The 27312-nt window shown below is 41.5% G+C and overlaps 1 protein-coding gene and 1 long non-coding RNA gene across 2 annotated transcripts in view; one reads left to right on the top strand and one right to left on the bottom strand.

Moving 5' to 3' along the window:
• Positions 1–4652: 4652 nt before the first annotated feature.
• hs3st2 (heparan sulfate (glucosamine) 3-O-sulfotransferase 2) overlaps positions 4653–27312 on the bottom strand; it is a 34137-nt gene continuing 11477 nt past the window's right edge. Inside the window, exon 2 of the mRNA XM_056408063.1 lies at positions 4653–5301. Coding sequence (XP_056264038.1) covers positions 4683–5301 — 619 coding nt within the window. The 3' untranslated portion in view covers positions 4653–4682. The remainder of the gene's footprint in view (positions 5302–27312) is intronic.
• Positions 15690–18059, top strand: LOC130189285 (uncharacterized). Its single transcript, XR_008830740.1, has 3 exons — positions 15690–15778; positions 16356–16516; positions 17218–18059. It is a non-coding gene; the product is annotated as an uncharacterized LOC130189285 (long non-coding RNA).

Here is a 27312-nt window from a genome sequence, read left to right as displayed (position 1 = left end):
GATCCAAGCACACAGGGGGGTGTTCAGTCCCAGCTCAGTCAGCTTGCCGGCCAGTCTGGAGGGGACTATGGTGTTGAAAGCTGAACTATAATCAATGAACAGCAGTCTCACATAGCCCCCCCTCTGGCTGTCCAGATGAGAGAGTGTGGTGTGCAGTACCTGGGAGACAGCATCATCCGTGGATCTGTTTGGGCGATAAGCAAACTGCAGCGGGTCCATGTACATCGTACAAGGGTTATTGGCACGGTGACAATTTTCTCTTTTGAAAGTTTTGGAGGGGATTCCCCTCATGACCTCAAAGTCTTATATTTAGGTAAATATAATATATTAAATATAAAGCAGTAGGGTTATATCTGAGAGACAATTGGGAGGTCAAGGGTCAGTCTGCAGAGTATGCGTGTGTGCATGTAAATGTGTGTGTGTCTCTGCCTGTGTGTGTCTCTGTGTGTGTGTGTGTCTGTCATTCTGTGTGCGTGTGTGAGTGTGTGTCTTTGTGTGTGTGCGTGTGAGAGTGTGTCTGTGTGTGAGTATGTGTGTGTCTCTGCCTGTGTGTGTGTGTACATATGTGAGTGTCTATGTGTTTCTGTCAGTGTGTGTGTGTGAAGCGATGTATTAGCTTGCATGCATATCAGTGGAAGTTGTAGGGTAAATCATGTTTTATTAACAATTCTCTAATTATTTCCCCAATTTTTCCGGGTACCTGCTCTTTTTGTTTGATGAGAAGTAAACACACCTGTAAATAACGCCATGAAGGGTTTATTGTTTTGAGTTGTTTGACTGTTTAGCATTTTCCTTATTGATTTTGATGTATGTATGACTTTTATATTGTATTGTTTGAATAAATATAGACGTTTTATACTACTTCCGCTTAACAGATAAATCGGACTTTTATTTTGAAAGGTTAAAAGGAAGCACTTTTTTTAGGTTAAAATGCGAACTTTATGGTATAGATTACGGACAGATGCGCATTTTATAACAAGTTTAATAGTTGATTTGACCTGTATGGGACTAACTCTGTTACGGTGGTGATGAGTGGTGATAGTGGAGTTTTAATTCATGTATTGTCACCTAAAGAAGAAAATAAAGAGAGTCACCAGCAGTAAGTCTTCACGCCAATTCATATGATCCGTTACAACGCTTATTGCTGTCAGAATACGCAGGCGAAACAACATATAACAAAATAATAAATAAGACGAGGACGCTTTTACAATTCATAACAGCATTGTAGAAAAGAGAGATAACAAACGGCAAAGATACGTTCATCAGAGACGTATTTGTAATTATAATACGTCAAATACAAACGTAATCTGGAGAGATAACACGTTTCATTCTAACGTAATTTGGAGAGAAATACGTTTGAGTCAAACGTAACTGCAAATTGCATTTTAGGTCTGGGGGAACGTAATTTTTGTGATACAGGGTTGGTTTTTTGTGCCAAGCTCTCTAGCGTTACTATGCCTGACATCTGATTCTCTGCTTCCCCCTTTTTGGAACCTTTTGCCTCAGTAAAGAGCGTTATTGTTATTCACCTAGAGTCCTGTCCTGTTCCTCTGCACCTGAGCCTCACCCCGTGACGAACCCGTGACACATTTGTTTTCTGAAAATTGTGCACATTTAAGAGAAAGCCTTATTAGCATATAAAACATATTTTCTGAAACATCTTAATACAAAAATATTGCTGTCATGTAAGTAAGCAATTGGGGAAGTTTCATGGTAATCTATGAGTTTTTACCCTATTTAAAATAACTTTTTACCATACTTTAAATAAATAACATTAATATTCCCCAAAAAGTTGACCTAATATCGAAGTCACACAGAAAGTAACCCTCTTCTTCTTCTTCATCGGTGCCATGTCATGAACCCCGAAGCATTCTGGCTGAAACATTTATAATGAACTCGGCTGAGATAAAGCTGCTCCACTGGCGTGTCAGCTGACTGCTCACCAAGAAGCAGCTGCAGACGACATTGGCAGGTGAATCAAAAATGGATGTAGAGTCTCATAAATGACAGGTTAAATTCTGCTGCTGTTCTACCGCAGGAGCGCCGTTGAAATCCATGTGAATATCTAATTTTCCTTTATGTGGAAGGTTGCAATAGTCTAAATGTGGCTTTATGGGGTTGCTCGTTGCAGCGCGGGATTAAACAATAACAGTGAAACACCTGCGGAGGAAATCCCAGATATGTTTGATATCCTTAAATACCGCCTCATCATTACCACAGCGGCGTAAGCCGCGGGGGCTCTGCTGGTTATTATCGCGGCAATATGTCCATTAAATAACCTCGTAGAGCAAAGTCTCTTGAATCAGGACGTACCTTGTGTTTGCAATACTTTTTATGACCGTTACAGATTTTTTATTCACGGTGTGTTCATTGTTGTTCGTCAATACTCGGATTAAGAGAACAGACGTGACGTGTTCCTCCTGGAAACAACCACCCAAACTCTACGAGGAGAATCTCAAGGTCTCATCTCTCAGACTGGAGCGTTAAACCTGGAAACAACATGCCGCTGCTCGCAGTTTCCACAGTGTTAGAAGGTCACGTTGTCATCAGTTAAATTAAAAACTGTATTCATACGGGACGTGAGTATCACCTGGAGACGTCATTTCAGTTGCAGAGGTGGTCTGTGTTCTTAATCCTGTGCCAGTCGGACATCTTTGGTCTGGACAATAGACACTGAGCATGTGCTGCAGACACGTCCAACATACATGGACTTGTCTTTCTCATTTGTATTATTATTATCACAGATTCTTTGCTTTTGAACCTTTGGACATGAGTGGTAATTATTCTTCCGATTGGCTTCCAGATGCAAATTCAGCAGGTTATCTTGTCCTTCAGAAAGAACTAAATCAAATCTACTAAAGTTAATGAGATCAGTGACGTGCACGGCAGGGACGTCTTTCAAGAGGCTCTATAAAAACTCTCTAAAGTAATAGCATGTTATACATATTTGAGATTGTGTTTTGTTTAAACCATGATGTTTTTTACTAAACCCAACCGGAAGTTTTGTTTCAATTGACACCGTTAACGTGTTTAAAACAGTTTCTAGCTGTAATAAACATATATGAAAGTGCAGCTTAGATGCATGAGAACATAATTATATATATAAATAGACACCATGAGAAGAAAACACCACTTTTACTCGCGTGTAGACAAGAAAAACCGAAAATATCCCCAAATAAATACTTGAATTCAAGAATGTTACCTTTTTTTATTTGGATGATCACAACAAAAATACCGACACAGTAAAAGCGCTGAAGTTCAACAGACGGCAATACTCCGTAAGAGTTATAGCATCTGTTTTAATATAGCTGTCATTCTTTATAATTACAGTACACGTACATATTCAGTATAGACCTGCCATCGTCGACAATACGGAGAAACAGTTCTCTCTTCAGAATAATTGGCCGATTTTCATTATTCATTTGACATTTCCCGGTGCAACTTCACGTCGAGAGCTCGTTCTGCCGGGCGAAGCCGTGGCGATCATTTGAGAGCAGGAATGAATATTTTAGCAAAAGTCATTAATGTTGGTCTGGTGTGGCCTTAATGACTTGGTTAATGAAGTAATGCTGGTGGTCTGTTGATGAATTCATATGTCATGTATGTGCTGAAGAAAATTGGCTTTCATGTTTATATATTTATTCATCTATTTTTATTAAGAAATGGCACTTGTTGTCAGAATGAGCCAACTAGCATCCCATCATGAAGTGAAACCATTCATTTGAGTATAGTCTAATGCAGTGGTTCTCAAATGAGGGTACGTGTACCCCTGGGGGTACATAAAGGTACTTCAGGAGGTACGTGTACCCCTGGGGGTAAGTGAAGGTACTCCAGGGGGTACGTGTATCCCTGGGGGTACGTAAAGGTACTCCAGCGGGTATGTAAAGGTAGTCCAGGGGGTACGTAAAGGTACTTCAGGAGGTACGTGTACCCCTGGGGGTACGTAAAGGTACTTCAGGAGGTACGTGTACCCCTGGGGGTAAGTGAAGGTACTCCAGGGTGTACGTGTATCCCTGGGGGTACGTAAAGGTAGTCCAGGGGGTACGTGTACCTCTGGTGATACGTGAAGGTACTCCAGGAGGTACGTGTGCCCCTGGGGGTACGTGAAGGTACTCCAGGGGGTACGTGATGGTAATCCAGGGGGTACGTGTAGCCCTGGAGATACGTTGAAGTACACCAGGGGGTATGTGTACCCCTGGGGGTACGTGAAGGTACTCCAGGGGGTACGTGATGGTAATCCAGGGGGTACGTGTAGCCCTGGGGGTGCATGAAGGTACTCCAGGGGGTACGTGAGATTTTGTGAAATATATTCCAAATTAGTATCTGTTAAAAAATACTTTAAAAATATTGATTTAATACATATTCAACTAAATATAAATGTAAGTTCCTGAACTTAATTTGATATATTCTATTCTAAATCAGACACTGATGGCCCAGCCGCTGTGCATTACATCTTTTGTTCAACCCAAAATGCGTTGTGCTGGTTAGGGGGTACTTTGCTGTAAACATATTTCACAAGGGGGTACATTACTGGAAAAAGGTTGAGAACCACTGATCTAATGAGTAGTATATTCTTCTATATTGGTTGTGTATGGCTCCATAAACTTGAAATTTAAACATATATAGTCGAAGGTACCCTCATGTATGTTTCTCCGGCCGATTGTGTTCCTGTACAAGCGCTCTCAATCCCACTTGAAGTCCTGCCCCACAGTTTCAAAGAACTTGATATTAAACGGCCTATAAAACTCCTGCAGCTGCTCGATGACCTCCCGTTCGATCTGTACGTGAGTCCTGCCCTTGGATTTTCCGAGGCATCGCGGCTGCCCGCTGCTCTCCGGCTTCTTCAGGCACGGGAATCCTTTGGTTCGATTGAAGTAGAAGTGCTTGTCCGTGATGATTCGCTTCAGTCCCAAAAAGTCCTGGACGCGTCCCATCTCCCCGGCCGGGTCCGTGATCAGCCGCTCGCCGCTCACAAAGTGCATCTGCGACAGCCGGAAGTACTGCAGCCAGTTCTCCAGGTGCAGGATGTACATCCCGATGCGGATGGCGTTCCAGGACGAGTCCACGGCGCCCAGGCTGCCGTTCTTGAAGGCCAGCTCTTCGAAGGTCGGGATGTCGGGCTTCTTGGAGAGCGTCTGCGTGTAGTCGGAGATGGCTCGCGTCACCGGGTTACGCACCACCACGATCAGCTTGGTCACGCGGGACATGCTGGAGATGCGTCTGGGCGCCTCTCTGGTGACGAAGTAGCTCGGCGTCTTCTCCAATGTGATCTGGCTGTCGAGCGTTCGAGGCATTAGTCCCCTGGGGAGAGAGAAGAACCAAACACACAAAGGGAAGAGTCAGCAGCAGTTAGTATTTGTCTGTAAAGGAGCGTTTCACCACGTCTAATCTGTCACGTGTATAAAAATGTCAAACGTAATTCCTTTTTTTCCCCTTCATTTTCAACAAAACAATCCTTGACATTTAAATTCATAAACACAACAAGACAAACAGTAGTATCAGTATCCGTTACAGATGCCGACCTCCACATACATGAGCATCTACATGATGAAGGTAGATTTGTGTCTTTATTACGCAAACAAACGAAAAAGGGTTTGGATCTGTTGGATTTTCCCAGCTGCTCCTGAACGCATCATCTCACTCTTCCGGTAAGCTTTGGTTGCCAGCTCAACAGCGAGCATGACTTCTTCTTCTCTCCCTCCCGCTCCCTCTTGCTCAGTGTGTCTCATGTATAGTTATCCCCCTGCCTCCCTTAATGATAACGATACATGCAACAAGTGTGTAGTTTATTTGCTAGGTTGGAGGCAGGTCTGCGGGTTAGATGCATCGCCCGCGCCATCGAAGCCAGACAGCTATGTTAGTTAGCCCGCCCTCTCCCGTAGTCGGCGCGGAGCTACAGTCAGCTTGTTAGCTGTGCCCGCGGTAACCGTGCAGCCGGATGGTTGGGTAACTGTCTTCGCAGGAGTCGTAAGTCTACACAGAAGCCCGCTGTGCACCAACCACTTCACGTTTCGAACCAGTTTCCTGCTCAGCGACACCCGCTGAGGAACACACCCTGGTTATCGGGAGCTCTATAGTCAGGAACGTGAAAATAGCGAAGCCACGGACCAGAGTCGTGTGCTTCCGGGGGCCAGAGCGAAGCACGGAGTCTTGTTTGAAGCTGCTGGCTAAGGACAAGCGGAGATACAGTCAGATTGTAATACACGCCGGTGGTAATGACGCCGAGCCGCCCGCCGAACTCACTAAAATTAATGTGGAATCGGTGTGCTTATGCCAAGACGTTGTCGGACACCGTAATTTTCTCTGGCCCTCTCCCAAATTTGCAGACAGACGAATTGTATAGCCGAATGTCGTCTTTCAACCGCTGGCTGTCGAGGTGGTGCCCAGCGAATAATGTGGGCTACGTAGACAACTGGAAGACTTTCTGGGGAAAACCTGATCTGATGAGGAGAGACGCATTCATCCCACGTTGGACGGAGCGCCGCCCTTCATTTCATGAATATGACCAAGTTGATCACCGGACTTAATCTATGACAACCCAGGGTTCAGATCAGGAACCGGGAGCAGAGTTGTAGTTTAACACCCTTCTCTGCTCTTCCATTCGAGCAGTTACCCACCCTTGACTTTAGAGTAGAGACTGTGTCTGTCCCACGCCACTTCAATTAAATAACCAAAAGTAAGCAGAAGAGGAGTCGTACACAATAACCTTATACAAGTTAACACAATTATTTCAGCAGTGCAACAAAATAGGTCTATTAAATGTGGTCTCCAAAATATTCGATCTCTGTCATCTAAAGCTGTGTTACTGAATGATTTAATATCAGATAATCACATTGATTTATGTTGCCTAACTGAAACCTGGCTGAGCCATGAAGAATATGTCTGCCTGAATGAATCGACTCCTCCAAGTCATATTAATACTCACATTCCTCGAGGCACCGGTCGAGGAGGTGGAGTAGCAGCCATCTTTGACTCTATTAATTAATCCTCAACCAAAATTACACTACACCTCATTTGAAAGCCTTGTTCTTAGTCTTTCACATCCAACCTGGAAACACTACAGCCAATTCGATTTGTGATTCTGTACCGGCCACCAGGTCCATATTCAGAGTTTATATCTGAATTCTCAGAATTTATATCAAGTTTGGTTCTTAAAACCGATAAAGTTATTATTGTTGGAGATTTTAATATCCATGTGGATGTTGATAATGATTGCCTTAGTGCTGCATTCATCTCCTTGTTGGACTCGATTGGCTTCTGTCAGAGAGTACAGAAACCCACTCACAGCTTTGGCCACACGCTGGATCTTGTTCTTACTTGGCGTTGACATTGAGCATTTGAACGCCTTCCCACAGAATCCTCTTCTGTCAGACCACAACCTCATAACTTTTGAATTTATACTACCGGAGTGTACTCGTTAGTCAAAAGTTTCTACACTAGATGTCTAACTGATAGTGCTGTAGCTAAATTTAAAGAAGATTCCTTCTGTATTTGATTCGATACCACGCCTCAATATAACAGAGGACTCCTGGTCTAACTTTAGTCCGTCCCAGATTGATCATCTTGTTGACAGTGCCATAGGCTCTCTGAGAATGACACTGGACTCGATAGCCCTCTGAAGAAGAAGACAGTGAGGAAGAGGAGGTTTGCTCCTGGTATAACCCTCAGACCCGCAAACTGAAGCAACGTCAGAAAGCTTGAACATATGGCGTTCAACTAATCTCGAAGAATCCCGCTTAGTTTGGCGAGATAGTCTTAAAACATATAAGAAGGCCTCCGTAATGCCAGAGCAGCCTATTACTCATCAATAATAGAAAAAATAAAACAACCCCAGGTTTCTCTTCAGCACTGTAGCCAGGCTGACAGAGAGTCACAGCTCTGTGGAGCCGAGCATTCCTATAAACCTTAGTGGTAATGACTTATGAACTTCTTTAATGAAAAGATTTTAACTATTAGGGACAAGATTAATAATCTCTTGCCTACAACCAGTGCCAATCTGTTCTCAAGTGGAATGGCCTTGGAAACCGCTGTATGCCCTGGTGTATATTTGAGGATTTTCTCCTATCAACCGTGACCAATTATTTTCAACGGTTTCTACTTGAACACGCCTACCTGTCTCTTGGACCCCATCCCGACGAGGCTGCTTAAAGACGTTTTGCCTTTAATTGGCGGCTCTCTATTAGATATTATCAATGTGTCTCTGCTAACAGGCCACGACCACACCCTTCAAGGTGGCTGTTATTAAACCTCTCCTGAAGAAGCCCACTCTGGATCCAGAGGTATTGGCTAACCACAGACCGATCTCTAACCTCCTTCCTCTCCAAGATCCTTGAGAAAGTGGTCGAAATCAGTTGTGCGACTTTCTACATCATAATAGTTTATTTGAGAAATTTCAATCAGGATTTAGAAACACCACAGCACCGAGACGGCACTGGTGAAAATTACAAATGACCTCTTAATGGCAGCAGATAAGGACCTCTCTGTCCTGGTCTTGTTAGACCTTAGTGCTGCATTCGACACCATTGACCATGACATCCTGTTACAGAGACTGGAGCAGTCGATTGGCATTTCAGGCACGGCACTAATTTGGTTTAAATCCTATTTATCAGATCGATCTCAGTTTGTATTTGTAAACGATGACACCTCGATAACCACCAACGTTAATCACGGAGTTCCACAAGGTTCTGTGCTTGGACCAATTTTATTACCTTATACATGCTTCCTTTGGGCAATATTATCAGGAAACACTCCATAAACTTTCATTGTTATGCAGATGACACTCAACTATATTTATCGATAAAACCAGAGGAGAGCAACCAACTCTGTAAAATTCAAGCATGTCTTAAAGACATAAAAACATGGATGACCTGCAACTTGATGTTAAACTCAGACAAAACCGAAGTAATTTTAATCGGCCCTGAGCACCTCAGAGATCAATTATCTGGTGATGTGGATTCTGTAGACGGCATTGCCCTGGCATCCAACACCACTGTAAAGAATCTTGGCGTTATCTTTGATCGACTTGTCCTTTAACTCCCACGTAAAGCAAATCTCAAGGACTGCATTCTTTCATCTACGTAATATTTCAAAAATCAGGCACATCTTGTCTCAAAAGATGCAGAAAAATTGGTTCACGCGTTATACTTCGAGACTGGATTACTGCAACTCCTTATTAGCAGGCTGCTCTAATAAATCTCTTAGGTCCCTCCAGTTGATCCAGAATGCTGCAGCTCGTGTTCTCACTAAAACTAAGAAAAGAGATCACATCACTCCTGCACTAGCTGCTCTGCACTGGCTCCCAGTAAAATCAAGAATCACTTTAAAATTCTTCTCTTAACCTACAAAGCCTGATTGGTGATGCTCCATCATATCTTAAGGAGCTTGTCGCACCATATTGCCCCACTAGAGAGCTACGCCACTAAATGCGGGACTACTTGTAGTTCCTAGAGTCTTAAAAAGTAGAATGGGAGCCAGAGCCTTTAGTTATCAAGCTCCTCTTTATGGAACCAGCTTCCAATTTCAGTCCGGGAGGCAGACACAGTCACCTCGTTTAAGAGTAGACTTAAGACCTTCCTCTTGACAGAGCTTATAGTTAGGGCTGAATCAGGTTCACCTGGTCCAGCCTTGATATGCTGCTATAGGCTTATAGCTGCCGGGGACGTTAGGATGCACTGAGTACCTATCTCCTCTTTTTCTCTCCTTAAGGATGAATTTTCATCTCTCAATCACACGTTACTAACTCTGCTTTCTCCCGAGAAGTCCTTTTGACTTTACGCCTCATGGGGTCATCGGACCCTATGAGACGGCATAGATCCCATCTGCCTGATGGATCGTCTGGGTCGTGGAATTCCTGCTCATGACTACGCCACTGTCCTGTTGAGACTCCGCCCTCCTCCTCCCCACCGCCATCTGCCTGATGGATCGTGGAGGTCTCCATCGTGGAATATGCCTACTATGAACTATTCATACACTCTGTCATATTCATTGAATGTATTTTAACTCTAAATCTGTCCTTCTGTACACATTACATCTATTGCATCTGTCCATCCTAGGAGAGGGATCCTCCTCTGTTGCTCTCCTCCAGGTTTCTTCCCTTTTTTTCCCCCTGAAGGGTTATTTGGGAGTTTTTCCTGGTCCGATGTGAGGTTTTGGGGCAGGGATGTCTATGTGTACAGATTGTAAAGCACTCCGAGACAAATTTGTAATTTGTGAAATTGGGCTATACAAATAAACTGAATTGAATTGAATTGAATTGAATTGAGAGCAAATTTCTGGTTTGTGAGTAAATAAATTTTTAGTTTTGCTGATATTAGAATTTGTTGCTGCAAATCCAAAATATTTGATCCCGAAAAAAACTTTCCCTCAACTAAATGGAGGACCCACTTTCTAACGTGTTATCTGTAACGTTAGTAAAATTACAAAACTTTTTTTTTTGAGTGAAGGTTTTTGCTTTGAGACTGAAGGTTTTTAATGTGCCGCAACACATTCTAGTTTCATCAGCAAAAATACACATATTACAATACAATTTGCTCTCAACTTTTTTGTTTGCGCAATAAAGACACAAATCTAGCTTTATACTACATCAACACATGCCCACTTACACACACAACCATCAATATCTGAGGGACTGAATAGTTAACTTGAGCACAATTAAATGATATAAGCAGTAAATATAAAATTAAATAAAAAACAACTACATTAAAATAAAAGTAATTGCTTTACATATGAATTATCAGTTCATCTTGAGGGCAAAGGGACGTTGGAGCTAAATTTGAAGACACACATTCTTCCTATGTTCATGAGATTAGACCGCAATGACAGACGGACAGTTAAGGCAAAACTGACCTTAAATATTAAGTGCTCATGACGTTGATTGACTCACATCTACATTGTCAGATTAATAGATTAATAAAGAAGCGGAAGATTAGAATGGCTCGGTCCTGTTTGCGTTAAAAAATCCGACGGTTAACACAAAAATAAATATCTGTCTGTCTAGAAAAGTAAATTCAGGATCTTTTGAAGTCCCATGTACTGTTTACCTCAATTCGAGGCATGATGCAACCATTTGTCGATTTTTTGTGTGGCCGGCAGTGTTTCATTCCTTCTTTAAAATCAGTTTTTACATATTTGTATCGTCTTGGTTAATGTCCGCAAAAAAGCACCAAGAGAATAAATAGAGTTTAATGTTTGAAATGGATGTCAAACTTGTATATATGCAGTATTATACCACACACCCGCACAATCCCAAATAACTGAAGACACAAAACCCAAATAAGCCCGATGTGAATACACGGGTGTTAGCCGAGGTGACAGCTTGTACAACCGACACATGCATCACAATTACCATCATCCTGCTGCCGCCATCATGGCTGTGCAAACTACAGGCAAATGTTTCTATTTGTCACATTTGTCATGTGGGCTTTTCCCTCCCGGCGTCATCCGTCATTCTGCTTTTGGCACGTTGGTTGAATAAAACTTGATAAACGAGCGTCCCTCGCGTCGGCCTCGGCCGCAACTCATCCACACTTTGTCACCTGCTTCCTGTTAGGGAATGAGAGGACGGCGTCGCTGTGGCGTCAGCTGTGCTGCGGTTGATTTTTTACTTTAATGATTACCGAGGATATAGTTCTTGAATCTCTCCAATTTTCACAGCGTGTGAATATTTTTTTGATTTTTTTTTGGGAGGGAAACCGGATCAATTTCTGCAATTACACACTTTCTTTATGATGACGGGGGGAGGGCTTCGATGAAAAAGCGAACCTTTCTCTCTTTCTCAAGCCAGAGGTGGCCATAGGTTCCTTCTAAACTCTTGGAAATATTGATCCATTTAGTTTTATTTATGAATCCTGAGTTGTTGACTCGGGGGTGCCTCTGGGCCACAAGGCAACGATTAATCTTTTAAGAGAGCAGCACCTTTTTTCAAGCGAACAGCTTTGCCACAAACACTCCAAAAAAATAACGTGCAGACATTTCCCTGAAGCCGCAGCATCGTCGTCTGTGCGAGGAAGACATTCTTGCGTTATCCGAACATGTCCTCCATGAGATGAAGATCGTGACGATGAGGAGCCGCAGGACTGGGCTGACAATGGGAAGCATGCGGGGAACAATTCATCAGACACATCGTCTGCACCACTTCTATCGCCACTTTCTTTCTGCACTAATATCCCTAATTCATTGCCACTGGTGTTGTTTTTTTAATATTGTACAAACATGTTGCTAATCTGTTGTCTTCAATGTCTTTTTTTATATTTATCCTACGATTTGTAAATGACGTGTCTGTACGACGTGAGCGCACGTGTAACCAGTCAAATTACATGTATTTGCACACATAAAAGCTAATTCTGATTTTGATTGTGAAAGGTTGAAGATTTTTCCGCTTAATATTGCCTTTATACCAGGGTAGGACATTTAAATATTTTTTTAGGGGGCAATTTTTGCCCCTACTGACTGAAATCCAGAGGCATTTAAAAATAAATTGGGGGCAATTTTGGAAACTTGTGAAATGACATTTAACCTTTGTTCAAAAATAATAAATATACTTATTTCGGCTTACATTATATGAGCAATTGTCATAAAAATGGCAATAATAAGACTATTAGGCATGCAGTAGTCTACAGATTTAAAGTTTATTTTTATTTTTAACAGAAAACATAAATCAGACGATCATATTCAATGTTATTCTTATTTCTTTGTGGTTATTTATTCTTACATTTTGTTAACAACTATTAATTATAACTTCGTTTTGTTTTTTTCTAAAAAATGATATATATATATATATATTCTAGTGTACCTATATCATAAAGGCAATACAGATAGGACACAAATAACAAAAACAAAATGCTATTAAATTATCATAATTATTAGAGGAAATTATGGGGGTGTTTGTTGCCCCTCACCTGGTGGATATCAGGGGCAAAATGATATTTCTTAGGGGCAGTTTTGCCCTTTGCCCTGGTGTATTTCTCACGCTGGTGTACACATGTCAGCTGTTGGCCTTACGACCCTATAGTCTGTCTTACGCGCGTACACACAGCCGGAGGATAAGGTCTTCATAAAAGGTGCATGATGTTACATCATCAGGAGGATTGCGCAATGTCCCACTCACACTGGGGAGTTTGGGTTGGATGCAGAATATAAAACTCAAAGTGTGTCAGGAGAATCTGTAACATTTGATAACCTACCTTGGGTTATTGATGTTTACCGGTTAAATGACATGTTACACATGTAGAAGATGAACACCACCGAGGGCACCGATGGAGACAATATGGAAATACGGTGCGCAAAATATAAAAAAAAGACAGATGCATCGCAAGTTGGGAGCCAGCGGTACCATCGGGATCACTTATCATGGAAGTTTAAAGGGTTATTAATAATATATCATGATTCCCTCCGAAAGATCCCCAAAGGCTTTGACTTGAATGCAAAAATGAGATTTTTGAATGAACATCCTCGAGACCCATTTTCGGATATAATTCACGTGACATTTTGGATCTGAACAAGACAACAAACACAATTATTAGAAAAGGAAGTGGCTTTAAAATGTTGAATGTATCTGGACTGTGGGAGGAGCCCAGAGAACCCATAGGGACCCCCCTCCCCCCCCTCTTCACCACCGTGCAGCCCTGCTCTGAGATCCACAGCCTGATATGCAGATCATCCATGATGGGTTAATACTTCCTCTCAGAATGCATCTTCTTCTGGACTCGTGATGAATTCACTGCATCTTCAGTATCGGTTCTCAAACGGTCCGATGAACGCGAGCAACGCTGCGACTCAAACTCATTAAACTGAAACCTACACTGTAACACTTTGATGTAAATTTACAGTGAAATTCTAACAGTAACATACTGTATTGTGCTATTACTGTATAATGCTGTAAAAGCAATGCATTCTGGGAGTTATAACGCTTGCTTCCATGATCCTAACGGTCAAGTGCTTCTTTTCACAGTAGTTTACTGCGTACCGCTGAGAATCTTGGGAGAGTAACTATTTTGAAGTTCTCATAAATGAGTAGCCAAAGCAGAGTTTTGCAATTCCTCTGTCAATCTTGTGAGTTTCTATTTTAATGATAACGTCTTCCGTGTGTTAACATCCAAGTCACTTTAGTTTTACCACTTTAAGAAAAGTTGCGGTATTTATTTATTTTTCACCGTTGTGCGCGATCATGATCGGTCCGCTCGGCGCAGCAGTAACCCGTTCCTTCTCCCGCAAGTGGAGGAGACACAGTGAGTTCATCGGTTCTCACTCGTCGCAGCAGTAGTAACCCGTTCCTTCTCCCTGCAAGTGAAGGAGACACCAACTTTATTAGGATATCGCTATATTTGTATTTATTTTCACCACCGCCATTTTTGCTTGTAATGAGTGGTGCAAGTCTCGAGAACCGGACGTCTTCACATGGTATTTTTTAAGTCTTACCCCGCCAGTTTGGGAAAGTCAACTGAATCTTCAGTCCAGACAAAAAGGACAACTACTAACCAACTACCTCACGGTAAGTTCACTTTCAACTTAGGCTACGTTTTGAACACCTTTGTTAACATGTGATTAGCTAACGTTAGTTAAGTTAGCACATGTTTCTCCATGTGGTTGGCATGCACATTAGCTAGCTAAGCAGTTAGCTGTTCTTAGCTAGTTAATATTTAAATACTGAATACTAGTACATGTTACTAATAGTATTCAGTATTTACATGTTAACAAGGGAAGAAAGGCTGCAGTCTAGCTTATTTTTCCATTATGTTCAGTTGTCAATTTTGTGGCCACAAATGTTACTAAATATGCCTTTGTAAGGCATATGAAGTTCACAAACACCCACATCAAATTTAAATGTGCTTTTCATGGTTGTAACCGTTCATTTGGCAAAGTGTTGTCTTTAAAATGTCATGTATATAGAGATCACCCAGGTCAGAGGGAGTCAAGATTAAGTGAAGGATGTTCTGGCATAAGGACATTAACGTTGGACGTTTTATTGTCATGCCACTTCGATTTCTGTACTGTCAAGTGTCGATGAAGAAAAGATAAAGTTATTGGTCGAAAAGCTGTTACTGCAGGGAGTAGAAAGCCGACAAGACCTAAAATAAGTACGAGAGGAGGACATGGTGGACATCATCAGGCCCATCCAGTGTAGGAAACTACTTGATTGCTGGAAATTACAAGGTAATTAACTTATATAATTCAGTTGATGCCGGTAATGTATGTATTATTTCGCTCAACAATGAAAAAGAAACAATTGGTGAGAGTAAGACTTTGTGTTGTTCTTTTTTCAGATCCAATAAGTAGTGCTGTTACCCCACCTCGGCAGCTGTCCTCAAGCACCTCACCAAGCCTTTCGTGGTCCAGTAGCCCCATGTCCTCTCCTCAACCATCTCCACGCCCACATATAAAGAAAACCTGGCCTGAAGCCTTTCAGGTGGACTGGAACAAAATGCCCTCAGATTTGCTGTCTACTGTGATGAGTGGTAAGAGACCCTCGCCATCTGACAGACGGCAGTTTGTGAGAGTGTTAGTTGATGAAATGAGGAAGTACGAAGCTAACCCTAGATGTGAGTATAACTGATGTAGTCAAATTTATTCCAGATAAGCCTTTAAAAGTATTTAAATATCTTTTAAAATAATTTTCTTAAAAGTGAAATTGATGGCAGCCATAGTTAAAACAATGCTGAATTGTATTAACATGAACTTATAACTGCAATGATATTGTTGTCTCCTATAAAGGTGTCAGACACAGCAGCAACTGTGAAGACATCCCTTGCCCTCCCCGATAGCCCTCGGTTGATCATTCTAGGTAAGCACTAAGCCCCTCAGTTATAGTGAGTTCAGTTGTGGTGAGTTTTCTTTCATATTTTATATAATACACACACCTTTACATTTCTGTAAATATATACTAATTCATAAATAGCTTAGAAATATCTTGGATAAATGACTACACAAATTTAAATAGTTAATAAACAGTTGAGTCTCTATAATACAGACACAGTAGGCTATATAATAATATTGTCTCTGCCATGTCAGTAGTTTGCTTGTGTTTCTCCATTTTTCTCCACTGATTAAGGTCTCTTTATAGCTTTTAAAATTGTAAATAGTTTGGTGATTATTTATCTATAGATGTCTCTATTTAGGGACAGTCACTGTTGCATGCAACTGTATGTGCATTGCAGAGACATCAACAGGCCAAGTAGCATTCCGCACTGAATTAAAAATCCTGATATCTATCGGAAGCTTACATTGTTTAAAAAATCTTTTCAAATATCAGTTGGAAATGTCGGTACAATACAGAAAAAGATATAGCAGTATGTTGCCACTTCATTATATTTCAAATGGTAAATTTGACATTCAGCCTAACACTTTGCATTTTGTTTAAGGTCCAATGATTCCTGACCAGCGTTGGATGGTTAGCATCGAGGGCCACGTGGTGCGAAGGAGCAACGTTTGTTTTGGGGCTTGCTGTTGTCTTCGCATGCTACTACAACTTCAACCTCCAATATCAGGATCTGGCTGCCTGCACACTTGAATTCATACAGAGGTAAGTTTGAATCCCATATCAAGTCATTCGTTTCAGGTGTTCGGGCCTTACAGCCCTCCATGCATTTATCTTTATGTGATAGATATAGTATCTTCAGGATGCAAGCTTGATAGTTCAATTGTTTAAAGGACATGGACTTCAATCAGAGAACAGAGCACATAAAGTTAATTCCAAAAGAGATTTATCTTTGGTTCTAAAATAAACAGAAATACACATTCAACTTCAGTGGTTATCAGATTTATTAGCTAGATACCCCTTGCAGGGTAGAAAAAATAGCAAAAGACCCCCTAATTATCGTAACACCGGTTAAGCTTACGCTTACTAGCATTTGTACTCATAGATGCCATTGGAATTATTTGCATTCTAATGCTTTTCAATGTAAATGCTTCAGATCTGTTTCATAGTGATAAACATAACACAATCTCATATTTAATCAGAGGTGCTTTGTAATAATATTTTGCATTTTACTGTAATAAAGACGTGTACTTATGTACAAGAAAAAAAAACTGAATTTGCACATTCCAAAGATGTGATGCATATAAAACTAAATATAGCAAAATGTTCATATATCTACTCTAATATGTATTATAAACATAAAGTAGGAAAAAGAATGATTATGCTAACAATATGTGGTGGCCATGAACAATAGTTTAGAAGTGGTTTGACTATTTCTTTTTGTTTTACCTTGTCATGCTCGCCAGAAGCTGTGTTGGGATTAACCCAGAGAGAGGGACAAAGGCACGTCAGGGAAAGGTGACCAGCAAGAAGAGCGGGCGAATGGTCCAAAAGAAAGTGACATCCCTGAATCCGCATGTGTGCACCCTCTTGAGGAAGCTCATGGACTTCGAGTGGGACTTTGTATGAGTTTATCACTACCCTGACTCTGTCCATGGAGTTCAGATGAGTACACATACACACGCACGCACACACACACACACACACACACACACACACACACACACACACACACACACACACACACACACACACACACAAACACACACACACACACAGACGCACACACCCACACCCACATCCTTCTATGTATGGGTCTCACTTCTTCACATTGTCCATGGAGTTCAGATGAGTACACATATACACACTCACTAATCCTTCATATCTATGGATGTGTCTCACGCATTCACATTGCTATTTGTATTTGTAAGGGCTATTTTTGTTTTATTTGTATCTATTATCTTAACAATGTCCAACCAGACATTATTTCTGTTAAATTTTGAAGTTAGCGCACAATATTGTTCAACAGCATAGATCTGTCAAGTAAAAAACTCTAGCGTACTGGGGAGGCTCTTTCCTTTTGAAACATAACACTATTGTCTCAGTCTGTAAAGTACAATGCACAACGTACAAATACACACATAAAAAAATTCATTCACACCAGTATTTATATGTGTAATAGCTATTTTGTGTTTTGGGCTAGCACACAGTATTGTTCAATAGTCAGTATTGTTCTGTTAAGTAAAACCCCCTAGCGTAATGGGGAGGCTCTTTTCTTTTGAAACATTAGTATTTACTCAGTTCATCAAGTACATTTTGTCCGATAACCATGCACTCACTAGGAAAAACACACTCACACATGCAACTTATCCATACCATTTTGATTTCTAAGGGCTAGAATATTTGAATCAGTTATTTGGATGCTATTTTTTGTCAAGGCTATTCTAATAAACAAGAATATTATGAATATGTCCTATTGTCTTATTTATTGCAAATTGTTCTTTTTCATGCTTGTTAATTTGACAGATGCTTCCGCTACAGTTTCCTAAATGTTTTGGGGTAAAGAGCTAACACTAAAAGTCCTGTTATTTTACGAATTCATTTAGCAAATTACTTTACATTTTGATTACAAGTTACTGTATTTCCATATTACTGTACATTTTACAGTAACTTACAGGCGAAACTGCTGCCAGTAATTTACTGTAATTTTGAATTATTACAGTAAATTACAGTATCAAAAGAATACAGCAGCTTGCTGTATTCTTTTGATACAGTAGAGATACTGTAAAACTACAGTAATTTACTGGCAGCAGTTTCGCCTGTAAATTACTGTAATTTTACAGTGAAAAGTTTTACAGTGTACAGCGTCGCCGTCCTCCGAGCTCGGCGGTGGAGGTGCGATCCGATGATCAAAAAGAATGCCCCTCTTTATTTTCTTACTGAAATCGGGGCCATTCAGGAGGGATGCTTTTCATGTCGGCGTGAGCAGCCTGGGTAATAACCGCCTGTCATGGAGCGATGTTAATGAGGAGCGCTGCGGCGCCACCGGCACTAACTACAAACATTTATGTGAACTAGGATGTTGTAGTTTGGGGGGGGGGGGGGCTCATATTCAATTATGTCATCAAATCAGCCTGCACACTGATTTGGGAGCCGCGTTATTAACCTTCGGTGGTGAGAAATTTAAATGACGTGCAGGCTTTGAAAAACATATATTTGTGTTATTATTTTTGATACAACTTTTTTCTTTTTTCCCGCTCCCTCAAACACACCTGGCGGCACGCGGCATCATTCATGCGTCTGCTCGTTATTCGGGCCCGAGAGGGGAGCGTGTGATTCCTCAGGCGGGCGGCAGGATTTTATTATTTATTTTTTCTTCCCCGTGCCCCCAAGAAATCTGCAAAGTAAAAGATAAAATTGAAGATCTTTATGGCGGTGGGTGATTTCACGTGAAAGCTGTTCCGCCGTTGCTCGGTGATGATTATTTGCACTTTGGAAAATCTACATGATTTTCATAACAATGGAATCACTTGGAGGGAAACGCCCACTTTAGCATCTTTATCAGGATGAAAGTATCGGAGGGAACCAAAACATTAAAAACGTACTTTAATAAGGACATAAATGCTCTGTGGGACACACACACACGCACAGACCTTAATTAACTGACATTTGACTGAAGTGCTCTGATTGATTACCACCTTTTCATTAATTTCCAGTCTTCTTCCCAGTCCCTGGTGACACTTGAAGTCAGGATGCATTACGGGCTCGGCCGTGACATTTTAATCACTCTGGGAAGATGAACTCAGGTGGAAGATCAGCTCAATACTGTAAATGAGACCCGCTGCCGGCCAAGAGAGAGGGAGGGAGGTCTTGGGTGGGAGGCTAATTTGTTTTGGATGCTTCGCCGTTGCGTTTGAAGCTCTCGTCGTTGACGTCTGTCCACGTTGTCTTTCTGTGACATTGACTTTTAATGTATTGGTTTTTAGATTGAAAGCAGGACTCCTGTTGTCAACACACTACACACGAGTCACACAACCACACATTGAGGAGCAGACCACCTTCGGTCTATCGCCAAATGAAACGCCTCGTTCAAAACGAGAATATCATTTATGAAAACCCAATTTTTCATACCAGTTCACACACTGCTGTGCTCGATCCAAAACACTTTTAACATTTCCACTTTTATAATGATACCGCCTATATTTTTGACTTTTCAGCGATATTGGAAAAGTAAAGTTCACGAATATATTGATGTACCAGACATAAAACACAACTAGCATGGCACACTGTACAATATGTATTTCTTTCTGCATTGTAGAATCAGTTAATATACAGTATATAATCAGAACATATGCTGAACAGAATATAGTAAACATCCTTTAGATGACAGGCCAATCACTTCCATGTTGTAGACATATTAGTGTGTTTTATTCTAAATATCCTAACAATGAACATACATAATAGACAGGGTCTTTGCAAATTAATGTCAATAGGGCAGAATTATTCATTTCTATCAGTTTTCCTTTTGTGATGATCGCTTTAATAGATGAAGAGGAAGATGAGAAAGGAATCCAATGAGATCAACATCTCCACGCAAGAGCTTAGTAATAATGAGTGAAGTTTGTTGTCTCCTCTAATTTGTCAATGGCTTTACTAAATATGGAAATATGTAAGTGTTTCAGAGTAATGAGATTAAAAGTGTATACAAAGGATACCGTCAGAAACTCTGTCTCATCACAAACCTGAAAAATCAATGGAAATCTTTTGTCGGCCATTGTGTCTTCATTTTAATGTCCATACAAAACAAAGATGTTCGGGCACGTAGCATTTAAAATCTTCCTCTGTTTCATATAATAATTGACAGAGGACCCCACTCACGCCCCACGGGCACCAGAGCAAATAGCAAGAACTACTTGAACTTTAATCCGGTTAACAGTAAAACAAATAAGCCTCATAAAACTCCACAGACTCTCAAAGTGAACACAGATGGGACCTTGAAGGGCCGATGCACGGGGACCGGATTAAAGCGGCGGAGTGTGAGTCTTGGTGAACAACTTAAAGGTCCAAAGAGCAGCGCCGGCTCATCGGGGATTCCTACCATCGGACCAGTAAAGGTCAACTTCCAATCACCTCCTCGGGAACGATCAATGAACTCTGTGTTTCCGTCGTTTCCCTGCGGTCTGAACATTAAACACAGAGCGCTGCTTAGTGCACGTTCAAGGTGAGTCATCAGGACATGTTTGCAGCAGCATTACAAAATTGTCATGAAACAACAACTTCACGTGTAGAATGCAAGTTGCTTATGAAGAGCAAACAAAGTGATAACTCCAACACTGTGCATGTACAATTACGTCAGGCATCACGCCTCTGTATTCTCTATCAAAACTAAGTTAGGGCTGTGCAATATGAAAAATCACAATATTATGATTTTATTTATATATATAGAGATTTTCTTTGGTAAAATATAAATGTATTTTTGTATTTAAAAAAATGTATACAAAATATATAAATAGATTATTTATTTTGTTGTAATATATATATATATATATAATATAATATATATATTTATTTTTTTACTATATATATATATATCCAAAGCTAACCAGTGCTGAATGTACATGATCTTCTCTATTACTTGTAATTAATTAGAATATTACTAATAACAGCTGAATGCAAACCCGGGTGGGATTGTGGGCACAGATGTTGAGAAAGGCCGGTTGCTCCCACCGGACATCAAACGTGTGTCATAACCAGGACGATTTATGAGCCTCGGCCTTTGAACAACCTGCAGCCTCACAGACTGACCGGAGAGGGGTCCAAATCAAAGAATCCATTACACGCGCGGTGTCTGGTCCCCCGAGTTATTCAACAACCAAACTGTTACACGCTGAATTAAAGGAAGCGCGGTCTCTTGGCTCTTGTTGCCTGTGTGTTATCACAGGAAGCAGCATCAAGAGTCATGAAGGTCACGGTCTTCAGCCACAGAGAGGTGAACATGTATTGGAGAAATAGAACAACAACTTTTATCAGAGGTCTGCAGTCAAAGTCAAATAATATGCAACACATTGTTTGATTATCTTCAGACTGAATTAGAGCAACACAAAAACACGCAACTGCAGTATATCAATGGTAACAAAAAGGGAAGATCAGATGAATGCTGAAGACACAAACGAACATGATGCAAGTGCCATGCCGAGTTGGACTGTATAGTATTTTGGTCTAGTTGGTAAAACATTAAGTGTGTGAGTTGTGCTCTGGCCTGAGAGACAGTCTTTGCAGCTTCAGGGTAATTCCTTTTTTGGACACATTTATATCTGTCTTCAATTGGAGCTTTTTTTTCTTCTTTTTTTCCGCTCACATGATTTAATAAAGAAATGGTTCTGCTTTTATATGCTGGGTGACTCTCATCATGTGTGTGCCACTGCACTTCCTAAAAAGGGCATCTTCCTCTTCCTCTTGATCTGGCATGGATCCAGTCTCGGCTAAAGAGAGCTGCTCCATTATTAAAGTATCACTCACTTAGATTACAGCTGTGATGACATGTGATCATTAATCACCAGCGACGGAGGCCCGGTCCCTCTGAAGTCTATTAAGAGTTAACAAAGAGCAGTCCGGACAGATATTCGGCAATCCCGCGGCCAATCCAGCTCGGTGAGGAACAGAGGTGAATAACATTCAGGGAAGTATCGACGGAAAGAAGACAGGAAAGCTCTGAAACCCTAAACGGCATGTTCTCAGATGAGGATTACTGCTTACTTTGTGTATTTTGTGTAGCATTTACAGCTGTTGTGCTGCGTTGATGAAATGCAGTCTGAAAAGGCTTTGTGCAACGCTGTAATATCATCTGTTTGGCAGCGGAACCTTTTTTTTTCTTCTCGTCTCATAATTGATGTGAATTGCCCTTCATCATAATAACATTGTGACATTGTAAATGTCTGCCTGCCCCTGGAGACTTCCTCTCCACGATCACCTATGTGTGCATTCATCATCAGAAATGAATTGGGATTTCTTGAATTTGCATCGACGTCGGAGCTTTTCGAAGTTCTTTCGGAGTTCGCGCCATAGCGTCATACAATGTGAGTCAAGGATATGTATAAATGAAGGGAGGACACTATACACCAGGGGTCCCCAAACTTTTTCCTGTGAGGGCCACATAACTTTTCCCTTCTCTGATGGGGGCCGGGGTCAGTTTGGAACAGAAAAATTGTGACGATCGCAGGGTGCCTAAATGTAAACATTTATTGTTTTCCAGAAAGCCACATAACCAAATATTAATAACCCTTACGGGATCTTACCTAACCTTTCGACATTATTCTGTTCTATTAGATAATTTTACAACCAAAACGCACATCGAAAATTTCTGTGGTCCATTATTGGGTCAATGTCATCATAATCTGTGAAAATCTTGTTGATATCTTATTACGTTCAGACGATATGGACCAATGAACATTTAAAGGGTGTGGCCTAATATTTGAAGTTACATAACTTCCAAATCCTTTGGCCTAGCCTCACCAAATTTCTATCATATGTCCATATGGCATCCCTTAACCTACCCTATTTTTTTCATAATATTTGAACATTAGGGGGCGCTATCAATATCTGCATTTTTTGCCATTTTTGATGTTTTTTTGACGTTGTAAAACAGTTAACTCCTCCTAGAGCGTACTCCCGATTCATTCCAAACTCGCCCTATATGATCTTGAGACCTTTTTCCTCTTAAGTCTTTGAAAGATTTAAAAAATATTAAACTTTGAGAGGTCGGTCGAACTTTAAAAAAACATAAAAAAACACAATTCGCCATAAAAATCCAAGTTGATGTAACTTGCCCATACATGATGTAATCTGCTCCATATTTCTCAGATATCATGACATACTGACCCTGAAGAGATTAATATGCAAATTTTTTCTTATGGTCAAAGCGCCACCTAGTGGCACCATGAAGTTACATGTTTTATTCTTTTATACCCTGCTCATCACAGATTAGTCAGATCCCACTCAAAATTTCCCAAGATAGACCTAATACCTTGGTAATGCTCCCCTGCGAAGCTCGTAACGATACGTCGAACATTGGGACCTCGGTATAGCGTCAAAGTATGGTCCTTCGCCGTGAGCGAATAAACCAATGTCACTCGACTCCACATCATCGGATCCAATCCAAACTCCACATGTGTGATGAGACTCCAGGCCTGAAGACCTCTGCAGTCTAATTTGTTATTTTAGTCGTAGCGCCACCTACTGGTAACGGGAACACAAATAGTTCTTTCTTTGGGCCACGGTATTTGCCCCCAATGACCGATTACCTCGTAATTCATCATACGTGTCCGCTTAGACATGCTCTAACAACAATTACATTATGACCATAAGCTCCACCCACTTAGATTTTCCGCCATTTTGAATTTTGTTTAAAAATATTTTTTGCGCTTTTTTCCAAAACGCTTTCTCCGATTCATCCGAAAATGTCTGGGATCCATTATTGGTTCGATGTCATCATAACTACCGAAGATCTCGTCGATATGTCATTGCGTTCGGAGAAGGAAACGTCTAACTCTTTGACGCTCGGTCTGAAGGTCGCAAGCCTTCTCGGTCCGGCGAACGGACGACCGGCGAGTACGCTCGACGTGCGTGAATTGTCGAGGGCCCGCTCAATGCTGCTAGCAGCTTTAATTATTTATTTTTTCTTCCCCGTGCCCCCAAGAAATCTGCAAAGTAAAAGATAAAATTGAAGATCTTTATGGCGGTGGGTGATTTCACGTGAAAGCTGTTCCGCCGTTGCTCGGTGATGATTATTTGCACTTTGGAAAATCTACATGATTGTCATAACAATGGAATCGCTTGGAGGGAAACGCCCACTTTAGCATCTTTATCAGTATGAAAGTATCGGAGGGAACCAAAACATTAAAAACGTACTTTAATAAGGACATAAATGCTCTGTGGGACACACACACACGCACAGACCTTAATTAACTGACATTTGACTGAAGTTCTCTGATTGATTACCACCTTTTCATTAATTTCCAGTCTTCTTCCCAGTCCCTGGTGACACTTGAAGTCAGGATGCATTACGGGCTCGGCCGTGACATTTTAATCACTCTGGGAAGATGAACTCAGGTGGAAGATCAGCTCAATACTGTAAATGAGACCCGCTGCCGGCCAAGAGAGAGGGAGGGAGGTCTTGGGTGGGAGGCTAATTTGTTTTGGATGCTTCGCCGTTGCGTTTGAAGCTCTCGTCGTTGACGTCTGTCCACGTCGTCTTTCTGTGACATTGACTTTTAATGTATTGGTTTTTAGATTGAAAGCAGGACTCCTGTTGTCAACACACTACACACGAGTCACACAACCACACATTGAGGAGCAGACCACCTTCGGTCTATCGCCAAATGAAACGCCTCGTTCAAAACGAGAATATCATTTATGAAAACCCAATTTCTCATACCAGTTCACACACTGCTGTGCTCGATCCAAAACACTTTTAACATTTCCACTTTTATAATGATACCGCCTATATTTTTGATTTTTCAGCGATATTGGAAAAGTAAAGTTCACGAATATATTGATGTACCAGACATAAAACACAATGTGAGTCAAGGATATGTATAAATGAAGGGAGGACACTATACACCAGGGGTCCCCAAACTTTTTCCTGTGAGGGCCACATAACTTTTCCCTTCTCTGATGGGGGCCGGGGTCAGTTTGGAACAGAAAAATTGTGACGATCGCAGGGTGCCTAAATGTAAACATTTATTGTTTTCCAGAAAGCCACACATAACCAAATATTAATAACCCTTACCGGGATCTTACCTAACCTTTTCGACATTATTCTGTTCTATTTGACAGAGGCTAAATAAATCATAATGCGTCTCTGGTATTGTTCAGGGGGCCGGGCCAAATGTGGAGGCGGGCCATAGTTTGGGGACCACTGCTATACACACACACACCTTTAGAGGCTTTACTCTTCAGTTAGATGGTGGGAAAGTAGAGAAGGAGACGTAGGAGGCGGAGCTCAGATGGTATTTGATGGTCAGGAGGGAGTGACGCACCGGGTTCGCCGAGGGGGGAGAGTTAACAAGCTGACACTCTAAGGAGGAGCTCAAATGAGCTGAGAATTGCTGACTGCTGTATATCTCCAGATTGCAATGTCTCCAAGATGACAGTTAGTTGATAGTATCATTTGTTTCAGGGACTACTCAAGCACAAATTGAAATATATTTTCACTTTCAAGACACAAATCAGACAGCTGCCATTTGTTGTTTGACCCAAGCATTTGTCGTTTTGAACCAAACACAGTCATGACAAAAAATACAGTAGGCTACCGTATTTCCTAGAACGTGAGGAAATGTGAAAAAAGGGTACAATATACTGCATCCATTGAGTATATTGACAAGATTGTTCCAGTTCAGAAGGTGTTACGTTTTTTTGTGAGTCACAGGAAGATGTATTTGTCGAGTTTTGGCGGATGAAAGGTGCAAAAGGCACAGGGCGTTGATACCAACGTGACCCGCCAGATGGTCTGTCACACAGAACCATCTGAGAAGTTGTTATTGGAGCCAGCAGGTGATTAGATGAACCATCTGTCAATCACACCCTTGCCAGTTCCAGTCGGGGGAATAGTGGAAACATATTTTCCCATTTGGGAAAAGCCTTTAAAGTTCTGATGCGTAACTGATGCTACTGCAGCGTCTACACTAACCTCTCTGGAGCCGCCATTGTTGTTTTGAACCAACAGTCGCTCTCTGTAGCTAACCTAAACCATTCGTGTAGCTGCCAGTAGCTCCTAGTAGCTAACAGTAACTCCCAGTAGCTGACAATAGCTGCCTGTAGCTGCATGTAGCTGCCAGTAGTTGCCTCTAGATGCATGTAGCTGCCTGTAGCTTCATGTAGCTTTATGTAGCTACCTGTAGCTTCATGTAGCTGCATGTAGCTGCCTGTAGCTTCATGTAGCTTCATGTAGCTACCTGTAGCTTCATGTAGGGGTGCTCATGTAGCTGCATGTAGCTTCATGTAGCTGCCAGTAGCTTCATGTAGCTGCATGTAGCTGCCTGTAGCTTCATGTAGCTTCATGTAGCTACCTGTAGCTTCATGTAGCTGCATGTCGCTTCATGTAGCTGCATGTAGCTTCATGTAGCTGCATGTAGCTTCATGTAGCTGCATGTCGCTTCATGAAGCTGCATGTAGCTTCATGTAGCTGCATGTAGCTGCCTGTCGCTTCATGTAGCTGCCTGTAGCTTCATGTAGCTGCATGTAGCTGCCTCTAGATGCATGTAGCTGCCTGTCGCTTCATGTAGCTGCCTGTAGCTTCATGTAGCTGCATGTAGCTGCCTCTAGATGCATGTAGCTGCCTGTCGCTTCATGTAGCTGCCTGTCGCTTCATGTAGCTGCATGTAGCTGCCTGTAGCTTCATGTAGCTTCATGTAGCTACCTGTAGCTGCATGTCGCTTCATGTAGCTGCATGTAGCTTCATGTAGCTTCATGTAGCTGCATGTCGCTTCATGAAGCTGCATGTAGCTTCATGTAGCTGCATGTAGCTGCCTGTCGCTTCATGTAGCTGCCTGTAGCTGCCCTGT

The sequence above is a fragment of the Pseudoliparis swirei genome, chromosome 23 (assembly GCF_029220125.1).
Source record: "Pseudoliparis swirei isolate HS2019 ecotype Mariana Trench chromosome 23, NWPU_hadal_v1, whole genome shotgun sequence".
Classification (NCBI taxonomy): domain Eukaryota; kingdom Metazoa; phylum Chordata; class Actinopteri; order Perciformes; family Liparidae; genus Pseudoliparis; species Pseudoliparis swirei.
This window is presented reverse-complemented; position numbering and strand designations above follow the sequence as displayed.